At 39.7% G+C, this 12,773-nt stretch overlaps 2 protein-coding genes and 1 pseudogene across 2 annotated transcripts in view; 1 reads left to right on the plus strand and 2 right to left on the minus strand.

Annotated features, from left to right (window-relative positions):
* GMPR (guanosine monophosphate reductase) overlaps positions 1–12,773 on the plus strand; it is a 257,883-nt gene that overhangs the window by 212,304 nt on the left and 32,806 nt on the right. The gene's annotated exons all lie outside the window — the stretch shown is intronic.
* Positions 6,865–7,733, minus strand: LOC128659657 (protein FAM78A-like; annotated as a pseudogene).
* LOC128659658 (protein FAM78A-like) lies at positions 10,997–11,977 on the minus strand. Its single transcript, XM_053713229.1, has 2 exons — positions 11,969–11,977; positions 10,997–11,715 (listed from the first exon to the last, which is right to left on the minus strand). The coding sequence occupies exons 1-2, from the start codon at positions 11,975–11,977 to the stop codon at positions 11,131–11,133; spliced, it is 594 nt and encodes a 197-aa protein (XP_053569204.1). The 3' UTR covers positions 10,997–11,130.

The raw sequence follows: 12,773 nt of genomic DNA on the forward strand, positions 1-12,773 counted from the left end.
TTAATAGCTATTGTACCTAGTTAAAATAAATTGAGTTACCTGTAAAATAAAAATAAATCCTAAGATAGCTAAAATATAATTATTATTTATATTGTAGCTATATTAGGGTTTATTTTAAAGGTAAGTATTTAGTTTTAAATAGGATTAATTTAGTTCATAATAGAAATATTATTTAGATTTATTTAATTAATATTTAAGTTAGGGGGGTGTTAGGGTTAGTGTTAGACTTAGGTTTAGGGGTTAATAATTTTATTACAGTGGCGGCGGTGTAGTGGGGGGCAGGATAGGGGTTAATAAATTTATTATAGGTGGCGGCGGTGTAGTGGGGGGCAGGATAGGGGTTAATAAATGTATTATAGGTGGCGACAGTGTAGGGGGGGCAAGATAGGGGTTAATAAATTTAATATAGGTTGCGGCGGGTTCAGGGAGCGGCAGTTTAGGGGTTAAACTATTTATTTAGTTGCGGCGAGGTGCGGGATCAGCAGGATAGGGGTTAATAACTTTAATATAGAGGGCGACGGTATAGGGGGGGCAGGATAGGGGTTACTAGGTATAATGTAGGTGGGAGCGGTGTCCGGGAGCGGCGGTTTAGGGGTTAATACATTTATAAGAGTTGCGGCGGGGTCTAGGAGCGGCGGTTTAGGGGTTAATACATTTATAAGAGTTGCGGCGGGGTCTGGGAGTGGCGGTTTAGGGGTTAGTAACTTTAGCTGCGGGAGGCTTCGGGGGCGCCGGTATAGGGGGTAGAACAGTGTAGTTAGTGTGGGTGCTTAGTAACAGGCTAGCAAAAAAGCTGTCAAAAAGCCGAAGAGCAGCGAGATCGGATGAGTGATAACTCTCACAGTCCGCTGCTCATCGCCCCGTACTTGGTGCGCGGCTTTTTGACAGCTTTTTTGATAACTTAGGCGAATTTTTGCAAGTACGCGGCGGCGATGTGAGGCGAGCTTAGGCGGGCGTATTGGGTCGGCGAAGGGAGGAAAAGTAGACACCTTGATAACTACCCCCCTATAGCTCAAATCACATTTTTAATTTTTGAAATATATAACTAGGCTGACCATATTACCGCTTTAAAAAGGGACACATGAAAAATACATATGTCAGGGCTGTTTTCAGGGCTGTTTAAAGAAATGGTTTTGTATAAGAACCCTCACATATGTATTTGTCATATGTGTTCCTTCTTAAAGCAGCAATATGGTCAGCCTATATATAACAGAATGTTCTTTTATTATTGCTATTAAGTGTCTAGGCTTGTGCTGATTAAACCTACAACTAAGCAAAATATTATGAAAGTGTTCATGGAAATACCCAGAGTGGTTTAGTGGAGTTGTGAGTGGGATATTAGAATACATTTTGTTGTGGCAAGGTTGGTATTGTTTATTGCTGTGAGGGGGGTCTGTTTCATCCATTTGCATTGAGTTGAAGCCCACCTTCCAGCTGGTGTGATCATATTACTCCATGTCAGGGCAGGTGTAATGTAAAAGGGATTGCACATAGTTTTGCGGCGCCATAAGTAATTAATAGCTGCCGTTATTAATTTCAGACTGTTGCTTTGTGACTGTCGGCTATTTCATTGCAGATGGAATTTTGATTGTGTGCAAACCATACTTTATAGAGTCAGGGACAGGGTTCCCCTTCTATAGCAACTCACATACTCTTCCTGTTCAACAGGTTTTCATTGGAGGAATTTTGGTTTATATTGATGCCTAACTAATAATATCTATTAATCTCAGACATTGGTAGATAACACTTTTAAGACAGGATTTTAGATTTATTGAATAGCTTCACTATGAATGCATGCTGCAGTACTTAGTTATTCATTGAAGCTTTTGCTATATTAATAGGTTGTGCTACATTTCATTATACTATATCATGCATTATTAAACCCTTCACATGCTCCTTTGTGCTTTTACAAATAGCTTTCCCATTCTGGCCTAGCTAGCTACGTCTTACATCTGGCACAGACCGCGCACAGTCGTACTTGAGCAATCCTTAATAGTTCCCTTGTTACTGCCTAGCATTGAAAGGTTTTGCAGTTGTCTTGCATTTTCTGTTGATAGTTTTCACGTCAATGAAAAAGAAAGAATGAAAACTAGGAAAAGCATCTGTTAATGTCTTGTACAATGTCCAAAACAAACTTTACTTAGACATCAGAGGTTGTTTTGTTTCATGGTCTAATTTTAGATAAATGATGTTGTATATGGTTGTGTAAGTGTGATTATGTGGGATAGTGTGTCTGTTTCAAATAGTGAACTTGTGAAAAAACTTTTTTTTATTAAGAAATCAGAACTGAAACGGGCTAATTCCTTCCTTTAAATCTCACAATTATTTTTCTCCTCTAAAAATGTTTAAATTAATTAGAAAATGAAAGACTAAATGACATAGTATATATTATTATATATAGCAACCTTACGGGTAGATTACGAGTCTTGCGTTATGAGCTGTGCAGTGCTAACGTGCAGTTTTTTCTCACCGCTCACTTACCTACAGCGCTGGTATTACAGGTTTTTACAAACCCGGCGTTAACAGGCAAGAAGTGAGCGTAGAGCAAAACTGAGCTCCACACTGCACTCCAATACCAGCGCTGCTTAAGTCAGCGGTGAGCTGGTTGTACATGCTTGTGCACGATTTCCCCATAGACATCAATAGGGAGAGCCGGCTGAGAAAAAGTCTAACACCTGCAAAAAAGCAGCGTAAAACTCAGTAACGCAGCCCCATTGATTCCTATGGGGAAGCTAAAGTTATGTTTACACCTAACACCCTAACATGAACCCCGAGTCTAAACACCCCTAATCTTACACTTATTAACCCCTAATCTGCTGCTCCAGACACCCGCCGCCACCTACATTATACTTATTAACCCCTAATCTGCTGCCCCCAACATTGCCGACACCTAAATTATATTTATTAGCCCCTAATCTCCCGCCCCCAATGTCGCTGCAACCTACCTACACTTATTAACCCCTAATCTGCCACCCCCAACGTCACTGCCACTATATTCAGTTTATTAACCCCTAAATCTAAGTCTAACCCTAACACCCCCTAACTTAAATATAATTTAAAAAAATCTAAATAAAATTCCTATCATTACCTAAATAATTCCTATTTAAAACTAAATACTTATGTATAAAATAAACCCTAAGCTAGCTACAATATAACTAATAGTTACATTGTATCTAGCTTAGGGTTTATTTTTATTTTAAAGGCAAGTTTGTATTTATTTTAAATAAACTATTTAATAACTACCTAGCTAAAATAAATACAAATTGACCTGTAAAATAAAACCTAACCTAAGTTATACTAACACCTAACACTACACTACAATTAAATAACTTACATAAATTAAATACAATTAAATAAATTAAATACAATTAGCTAAATTACAAAAAAAACACTAAATTTCAGAAAATAAAAAACAAATTACACAAAATCTTTAAACTAATTAAACTAATTACACCTAATCTAATAGCCCTATCAACATTTAAAAAGCCCACCCAAAAAAAAAAAAAACCTAGCCTAAACTAAACTACCAATAGCCCTTAAAGGGCTCTTTTACCTGTAAAAAAAATACAAACAACCCCCCCCCCTCAGTAAAACCCACCACCCACACAACCAACCCCCCAAATAAAAGCCTAACTAAAAAACCTAATCTCCCCATTGCCCTGAAAAGGGCATTTGGATGGGCATTTAGCTCTATTGCTGCCCAAAGCCCTAACCTAAAAAATAAACCCACCCAATACACCCTTAAAAAATCCTAACACTAACCCCCGAAGATTCACTTACCGGGAGAAGTCTTCATCCAAGCGGCAAGATGTCCTCAACAAAGCCGGCAGAAGTGGTCCTCCAGACGGGCAGAAGTGGTCCTCCAGATGTTATCTTCTATCTTCAAGACATCCAGCGCGGAGCATCCTCTTCAATCGACGGCTTCTTCGGAATGAATGTTTCTTTAAGTGACGTCATCCAAGATGGCGTCCCTTAGATTCCTATTGGCTGATAGAATTCTATCAGCCAATCGGAATTAATGTAGAAAATATCCTATTGGCTGATGTAATAAGCCAATAGGATTGAGCTGGCATTCTATTGGCTGTTCCAATCAGCCAATAGAATGCGAGCTCAATCCTATTGGCTGATTGGATCAGCCAATAGGATGGAAGTTCAATCCTATTGGCTGATTGCATCAGCCAATAGGATCTTTTCTACCTTAATTCCAATTGGCTGATAGAATTCTATCAGCCAATTGAAATCTAAGGGACGCCATCTTGGATGACGTCACTTAAAGGTACATTCATTCCGAAGAAGCTGTTGTTTAAAGAGGATGCTCCGCGCCGGATGTCTTGAAGATGGAGCCGCTCCGCGTTGGAAGGATGAAGATAGAAGATGCCGTCTGGATGAAGACTTCTGCCCATCTGGAGGACCACTTCTGCCCGTCTGGAGGACCACTTCTGCCGAATTCATTGAGGAAATCTTGCCGCTTGGATGAAGACTTCTCCCGGTAAGTGAATCTTTGGGGGTTAGTGTTAAGATTTCTTAAGGGTGTATTGGGTGGGTTTATTTTTTAGGTTAGGGCTTTGGGCAGCAATAGAGCTAAATGCCCTTTTAAGGGCAATGCCCATCCAAATGCCCTTTTCAGGGCAATGGGGAGCTTAGGTTTTTTTAGTTAGGCTTTTATTTGGGGGTTGGCTGTGTGGGTGGTGGGTTTTACTGTTGGGGGGGTTGTTTGTATATTTTTTTATATATTTTTTTTAATATTTGAATGTGTCTGTTTATTATTCAAAACTTCAAGTTGCAGAATGAAAGCAAGAACCAGTACACAGCAGTTCTTCATTTATTCAGAATTGCTGTGATTATTTTATTTAGATGCCGAATGATAGCTGTGTACCTTGCTCAGACTTCTCTTACCAGTAATAAAACATATTCAGTGCATTACCCTTGCTGTAGGTAGTGATACCTTTTAGGGGAGAAATATTCTTCAAGGAGTTTTAGATTTTTTTTGCTTCTCGTTTAAAAGGTATCTCACACTACTAACACAAAGAAAGCTATTAAATATTGCAATACTTTTAAAGGCATAACCTTCTGTCTGTTCTTTATGGCAGATAAGGCGTTAAAGGAACATTATCACACAGGATACAGAAACATTTAAATGAGATCAAAACAAGCAGATCATTATGAATATTCACATACGATGTGTATCCTGCTATTGTCCTGTTTAATAACCAGCGCTCATCACTGTCTTTGCTTTAGCTGCACACACATTATGGTAATGTGTTTAACCAGACAGAAGACTGATTCAAAACAAACTTTATCAAACCAGTGTCCTAAACAAAAACTGAAAGATGTTTTAATCATACCCCAGTGCATCTCTTTAAAACGTTTGTTAATACAGTGAATTTGGTTTCCTGATAATATTGTCCCTTACACTGGCTGCCAGGGGTTAAACTTAACATCTTCAGAAAAACAACATTTAAAGGGATATAGAACACAACTTTTAGTTTATATACAGTAGATACTGAGGTATGCTCAGAAGTGAACACGTGTCTTGAGCACCATGTGTGAAACATTTACAAACACTGCTGTCATATAGTGCTTCTGAGCTCACCTCACTATAGTCTCATGGATAGGAGCTTAAAGGGACAGTAAAGTAATAATTAGACATTCATGATTCAGATAGAGATCACAACCCTAAACAACTTTCCAATCCACCTCTACCATTCAACTTGCTTCCTTCTCTTGTCATCCATTGCTGAACGGTTTATCCAGGAAAGCTCAGGAGCAGCAAAGAGCCTAGGTTCTAGCTGCTGATTGGTGGCTGCATATATATACCGATTGTCATTGGCTCACCCATGTGTTCAGTTAGCAACCAGTAGTGCATTGCTGCTCCTTCAACAAATGATACCAAGAGAATGAAACAAACTCGACAATAGAAGTAAACTGTAAAGTTGTACAGAATTGTATGTAAATCATGAAAGAAAAATTTTGGGTTTCATGTCCCTTTAATAAAGGTTCACAAGAGAAGAGGTACATTTGATGATAAAGGTAAACTGGAACCTTTTTTTTAATTATATGCACTATCTGAATCATAAAAGGTTAAAGTTGACTTCTGCGTCCCTTAACCGTTTCCTTACTCTCTATATAAGGACATTAGGTGAGCTTTAACCCCATATATGTACCATTTTAAATCGCAACAGACAAACACATATATTTTTTTTATAAAAAGCAACTTCTCTGTATGAGGGATATAAAGTCATTGCACAGCAATGCATAGTTCACCCTCTAATTGCAAAATATTTTGCTACCCTACCCCTGAATTTATGGGAAAAAACGCTAACTCACTTGTACACAACATGCCCAGTGTCATCTCCCAATTTAAAAAATTCCACAGCTTTATTTGTAAGACTAAGATAAAAAAGTGGCATCAGCAGCAGATAGGTACCGGAGGGGGATTTGGCAAACTAACAGATTAAGTTAAGCAACATATGGGAGGCAGACTTGGGAAATCATAAATAATATATATATATATATATATATATGTTTGACCAGAACAGCAGATGTCAACAACAAAGGCTTCGCCCCTAGAACTGGATTTGTCAGATTAAGTTCCTAATAAAAAATATAGCACTAAAAAGCTCCAACCAGTTAAGGTTTTCTCCTATAATGGAGACACTTATTTGGGAAATTACAGGATTAGATTTTCTTCTTATCCACCCCAAGTTGACCAAACAAGCAAAAGTTTGATGAAAGACAAAAAAAAGTCACCAAAATGCTGGATTTACATCAAACGTTTGTTGGTGGGAGAAGCCTCTTTGACCCTGTAGGTAAAATAACACAGTGTTACCCGCAATTTGAATAAAGCAAGAACAGCATACGAGATTTTTGGTTCTCTTGTTGTTTATTAGCAGCATTGTGTAGCTCATCGACGTTTGGGTGGGATCACCACAACTGGCTTTTGATTTTTAGGCCTCCACATCAGCACCTGGGCATCGTTGGCATTAGGTTTTACGAGTGCGCTTGGAGGTATTGGTTCATTCTTGTTTAGAACCACTGGCTGCTCTTGGGCATATGGTTTCTTTAATTTGGATCTCCGTCCTAGTGGCATAGTGGGGTCAATATCAATTTCCAATTTCATCCTCCATTTGATGGTGTGCAAGATAATAATGTCATTACTGGCCATGTTAATAGCCACAAGCCAGGTGGTAAAGCTTTGGTCCCTGTGAATACCTGTCAGCTGGGGCAAATTGCCTGTACCCACCGGTACTGCCCATGTCACACTCGGGTAAAAATTATCATTCATACTAACAGTGAATTTGGTATCTTGTTTGGTTGGGCCAATGATAGTGCATGTCTCTGTGGTGTTTCCATACCAGGGATAGTTTACTCCACCAGAAACGCTTATTGCAGGGATTTTACCCTTCTCCAGATCTGGCAGCTCTCAGCTGGACCTGTGTGGAACGTTGGCATCAGTAGACCAGAGCCGCGGCTTGTGGGTGAGACGGGCTTATGTCTGGGTGTCCCCACACCTGTTTCGTCACCTGCTTATTAATGAGCACGATGAGAGGGGCTCCCCATCTCTAGCTGCACATGTCCTGCCGTGTCCTCCTTCGGTGTCCTTGTCACTGCCTCTTATTCTGCCACTTGTATTTCCTCTTTATCTAACCACCCTCCCTGCCTTAAAAAGAAGCACTCTTCCCCACCCAGCTGCAAAGGCTGCTACCACAGGAAACTTTGCTCACCACAGACATGATCAGTCCAGGGAGGGGCGCCCCTGCTTCCCCATCACCCTGCAGACTACAGGGAGCTGCAGGGTGCAGCTGTAACTTCCCTGCATGATCCTGAGCCCCTGCAGCATCCCATTCACAGCCCTGGGGATTGTCTCTAAAGCTAGGAAAGCTGCCAGCCTGTATATTGTTTTACAGGTAAAAGAGCTGATTTTTGGGGGGCAATGGCCCAAAGCCCTAACCTAAAAAATAAACCCACCCAATACACCCTTAAAAAATCCTAACACTAACCCCCGAAGATTCACTTACCGGGAGAAGTCTTCATCCAAGCGGCAAGATGTCCTCAACAAAGCCGGCAGAAGTGGTCCTCCAGACGGGCAGAAGTGGTCCTCCAGATGGTATCTTCTATCTTCAAGACATCCAGCGCGGAGCATCCTCTTCAATCGACGGCTTCTTCGGAATGAATGTTTCTTTAAGTGACGTCATCCAAGATGGCGTCCCTTAGATTCCTATTGGCTGATAGAATTCTATCAGCCAATCGGAATTAATGTAGAAAATATCCTATTGGCTGATGTAATAAGCCAATAGGATTGAGCTGGCATTCTATTGGCTGTTCCAATCAGCCAATAGAATGCGAGCTCAATCCTATTGGCTGATTGGATCAGCCAATAGGATGGAAGTTCAATCCTATTGGCTGATTGCATCAGCCAATAGGATCTTTTCTACCTTAATTCCAATTGGCTGATAGAATTCTATCAGCCAATTGAAATCTAAGGGACGCCATCTTGGATGACGTCACTTAAAGGTACATTCATTCCGAAGAAGCTGTTGTTTAAAGAGGATGCTCCGCGCCGGATGTCTTGAAGATGGAGCCGCTCCGCGTTGGAAGGATGAAGATAGAAGATGCCGTCTGGATGAAGACTTCTGCCCATCTGGAGGACCACTTCTGCCCGTCTGGAGGACCACTTCTGCCGACTTCATTGAGGAAATCTTGCCGCTTGGATGAAGACTTCTCCCGGTAAGTGAATCTTTGGGGGTTAGTGTTAAGATTTCTTAAGGGTGTATTGGGTGGGTTTATTTTTTAGGTTAGGGCTTTGGGCAGCAATAGAGCTAAATGCCCTTTTAAGGGCAATGCCCATCCAAATGCCCTTTTCAGGGCAATGGGGAGCTTAGGTTTTTTTAGTTAGGCTTTTATTTGGGGGTTGGCTGTGTGGGTGGTGGGTTTTACTGTTGGGGGGGTTGTTTGTATATTTTTTTATATATTTTTTTTAATATTTGAATGTGTCTGTTTATTATTCAAAACTTCAAGTTGCAGAATGAAAGCAAGAACCAGTACACAGCAGTTCCTCATTTATTCAGAATTGCTGTGATTATTTTATTTAGATGCCGAATGATAGCTGTGTACCTTGCTCAGACTTCTCTTACCAGTAATAAAACATATTCAGTGCTTTACCCTTGCTGTAGGTAGTGATACCTTTTAGGGGAGAAATATTCTTCAAGGAGTTTTAGATTTTTTTTGCTTCTCGTTTAAAAGGTATCTCACACTACTAACACAAAGAAAGCTATTAAATATTGCAATACTTTTAAAGGCATAACCTTCTGTCTGTTCTTTATGGCAGATAAGGCGTTAAAGGAACATTATCACACAGGATACAGAAACATTTAAATGAGATCAAAACAAGCAGATCATTATGAATATTCACATACGATGTGTATCCTGCTATTGTCCTGTTTAATAACCAGCGCTCATCACTGTCTTTGCTTTAGCTGCACACACATTATGGTAATGTGTTTAACCAGACAGAAGACTGATTCAAAACAAACTTTATCAAACCAGTGTCCTAAACAAAAACTGAAAGATGTTTTAATCATACCCCAGTGCATCTCTTTAAAACGTTTGTTAATACAGTGCATTTGGTTTCCTGATAATATTGTCCCTTACACTGGCTGCCAGGGGTTAAACTTAACATCTTCAGAAAAACAACATTTAAAGGGATATAGAACACAACTTTTAGTTTATATACAGTAGATACTGAGGTATGCTCAGAAGTGAACACGTGTCTTGAGCACCATGTGTGAAACATTTACAAACACTGCTGTCATATAGTGCTTCTGAGCTCACCTCACTATAGTCTCATGGATAGGAGCTTAAAGGGACAGTAAAGTAATAATTAGACATTCATGATTCAGATAGAGATCACAACCCTAAACAACTTTCCAATCCACCTCTACCATTCAACTTGCTTCCTTCTCTTGTCATCCATTGCTGAACGGTTTATCCAGGAAAGCTCAGGAGCAGCAAAGAGCCTAGGTTCTAGCTGCTGATTGGTGGCTGCATATATATACCGATTGTCATTGGCTCACCCATGTGTTCAGTTAGCAACCAGTAGTGCATTGCTGCTCCTTCAACAAATGATACCAAGAGAATGAAACAAACTCGACAATAGAAGTAAACTGTAAAGTTGTACAGAATTGTATGTAAATCATGAAAGAAAAATTTTGGGTTTCATGTCCCTTTAATAAAGGTTCACAAGAGAAGAGGTACATTTGATGATAAAGGTAAACTGGAACCTTTTTTTTAATTATATGCACTATCTGAATCATAAAAGGTTAAAGTTGACTTCTGCGTCCCTTAACCGTTTCCTTACTCTCTATATAAGGACATTAGGTGAGCTTTAACCCCATATATGTACCATTTTAAATCGCAACAGACAAACACATATATTTTTTTTATAAAAAGCAGCTTCTCTGTATGAGGGATATAAAGTCATTGCACAGCAATGCATAGTTCACTCTCTAATTGCAAAATATTTTGCTACCCTACCCCTGAATTTATGGGAAAAAACAATAACTCACTTGTACACAACATGCCCAGTGTCATCTCCCAATTTAAAAAATTCCACAGCTTTATTTGTAAGACTAAGATAAAAAAGTGGCATCAGCAGCAGATAGGTACCGGAGGGGGATTTGGCAAACTAACAGATTAAGTTAAGCAACATATGGGAGGCAGACTTGGGAAATCATAAATAATATATATATATATATATATATATATATATGTTTGACCAGAACAGCAGATGTCAACAACAAAGGCTTCGCCCCTAGAACTGGATTTGTCAGATTAAGTTCCTAATAAAAAATATAGCACTAAAAAGCTCCAACCAGTTAAGGTTTTCTCCTATAATGGAGACACTTATTTGGGAAATTACAGGATTAGATTTTCTTCTTATCCACCCCAAGTTGACCAAACAAGCAAAAGTTTGATGAAAGACAAAAAAAAGTCACCAAAATGCTGGATTTACATCAAACGTTTGTCGGTGGGAGAAGCCTCTTTGACCCTGTAGGTAAAATAACACAGTGTTACCCGCAATTTGAATAAAGCAAGAACAGCATACGAGATTTTTGGTTCTCTTGTTGTTTATTAGCAGCATTGTGTAGCTCGTCGACGTTTGGGTGGGATCACCACAACTGGCTTTTGATTTTTAGGCCTCCACATCAGCACCTGGGCATCGTTGGCATTAGGTTTTACGAGTGCGCTTGGAGGTATTGGTTCATTCTTGTTTAGAACCACTGGCTGCTCTTGGGCATATGGTTTCTTTAATTTGGATCTCCGTCCTAGTGGCATAGTGGGGTCAATATCAATTTCCAATTTCATCCTCCATTTGATGGTGTGCAAGATAATAATGTCATTACTAGCCATGTTAATAGCCACAAGCCAGGTGGTAAAGCTTTGGTCCCTGTGAATACCTGTCAGCTGGGGCAAATTGCCTGTACCCACCGGTACTGCCCATGTCACACTCGGGTAAAAATTATCATTCATACTAACAGTGAATTTGGTATCTTGTTTGGTTGGGCCAATGATAGTGCATGTCTCTGTGGTGTTTCCATTCCAGGGATAGTTTACTCCACCAGAAACGCTTATTGCAGGGATTTTACCCTTCTCCAGATCTGGCAGCTCCCAGCTGGACCTGTGTGGAACGTTGGCATCAGTAGACCAGAGCCGCGGCTTGTGGGTGAGACGGGCTTATGTCTGGGTGTCCCCACACCTGTTTCGTCACCTGCTTATTAATGAGCACGATGAGAGGGGCTCCCCATCTCTAGCTGCACATGTCCTGCCGTGTCCTCCTTCGGTGTCCTTGTCACTGCCTCTTATTCTGCCACTTGTATTTCCTCTTTATCTAACCACCCTCCCTGCCTTAAAAAGAAGCACTCTTCCCCACCCAGCTGCAAAGGCTGCTACCACAGGAAACTTTGCTCACCACAGACATGATCAGTCCAGGGAGGGGCGCCCCTGCTTCCCCATCACCCTGCAGACTACAGGGAGCTGCAGGGTGCAGCTGTAACTTCCCTGCATGATCCTGAGCCCCCGCAGCATCCCATTCACAGCCCTGGGGATTGTCTCTAAAGCTAGGAAAGCTGCCAGCCTGTATATTTTTTACAGGTAAAAGAGATGATTTTTGGGGGGCAATGGCCCGCAAAAGGCCCTTTTAAGAACTATTGATAGTTTAGTTTAGGCTAGGGTTTTATTTTTATTTTGGGGGGGCTTTTTTATTTTGATAGGGCTATTAGATTAGGTGTAATTAGTTTAAATATCTGTAATTTGTTTTTTTATTTTCTGTAAGTTAGTGTTTTTTTGTGTGATTTAGCTAATTTAATTTAATTTATTGAATTGTATTTAATGTAGGGAATTGATTTAATTGTAGTGTAGTGTTAGGTTTTATTTTACAGGTCAATTTGTACTTATTTTAGCTAGGTAGTTATTAAATAGTTAATAACTATTTAGTAACTATTCTACCTAGTTAAAATAAATACAAAGTTGCCTGTAAAATAAAAATAAACCCTAAGCTAGATACAATGTAACTATTAGTTATATTGTAGCTATTTTAGGGTTTATTTTACAGGTAAGTATTTAGTTTTAAATAGGAATTATTAAGTTAATTATAGTAATTTTATCTAGATTTATTTATATTATATTTAAGTTAGGGGGTGTTAGGGTTAGACTTAGGTTTAAAGGGTTAATATATTTAGAATAGTGGCGGCGACGTTTGGGATGGCAGATTAGGG

Source organism: Bombina bombina, chromosome 5 (genome assembly GCF_027579735.1).
Source record: "Bombina bombina isolate aBomBom1 chromosome 5, aBomBom1.pri, whole genome shotgun sequence".
Classification (NCBI taxonomy): Eukaryota; Metazoa; Chordata; class Amphibia; order Anura; family Bombinatoridae; genus Bombina; species Bombina bombina.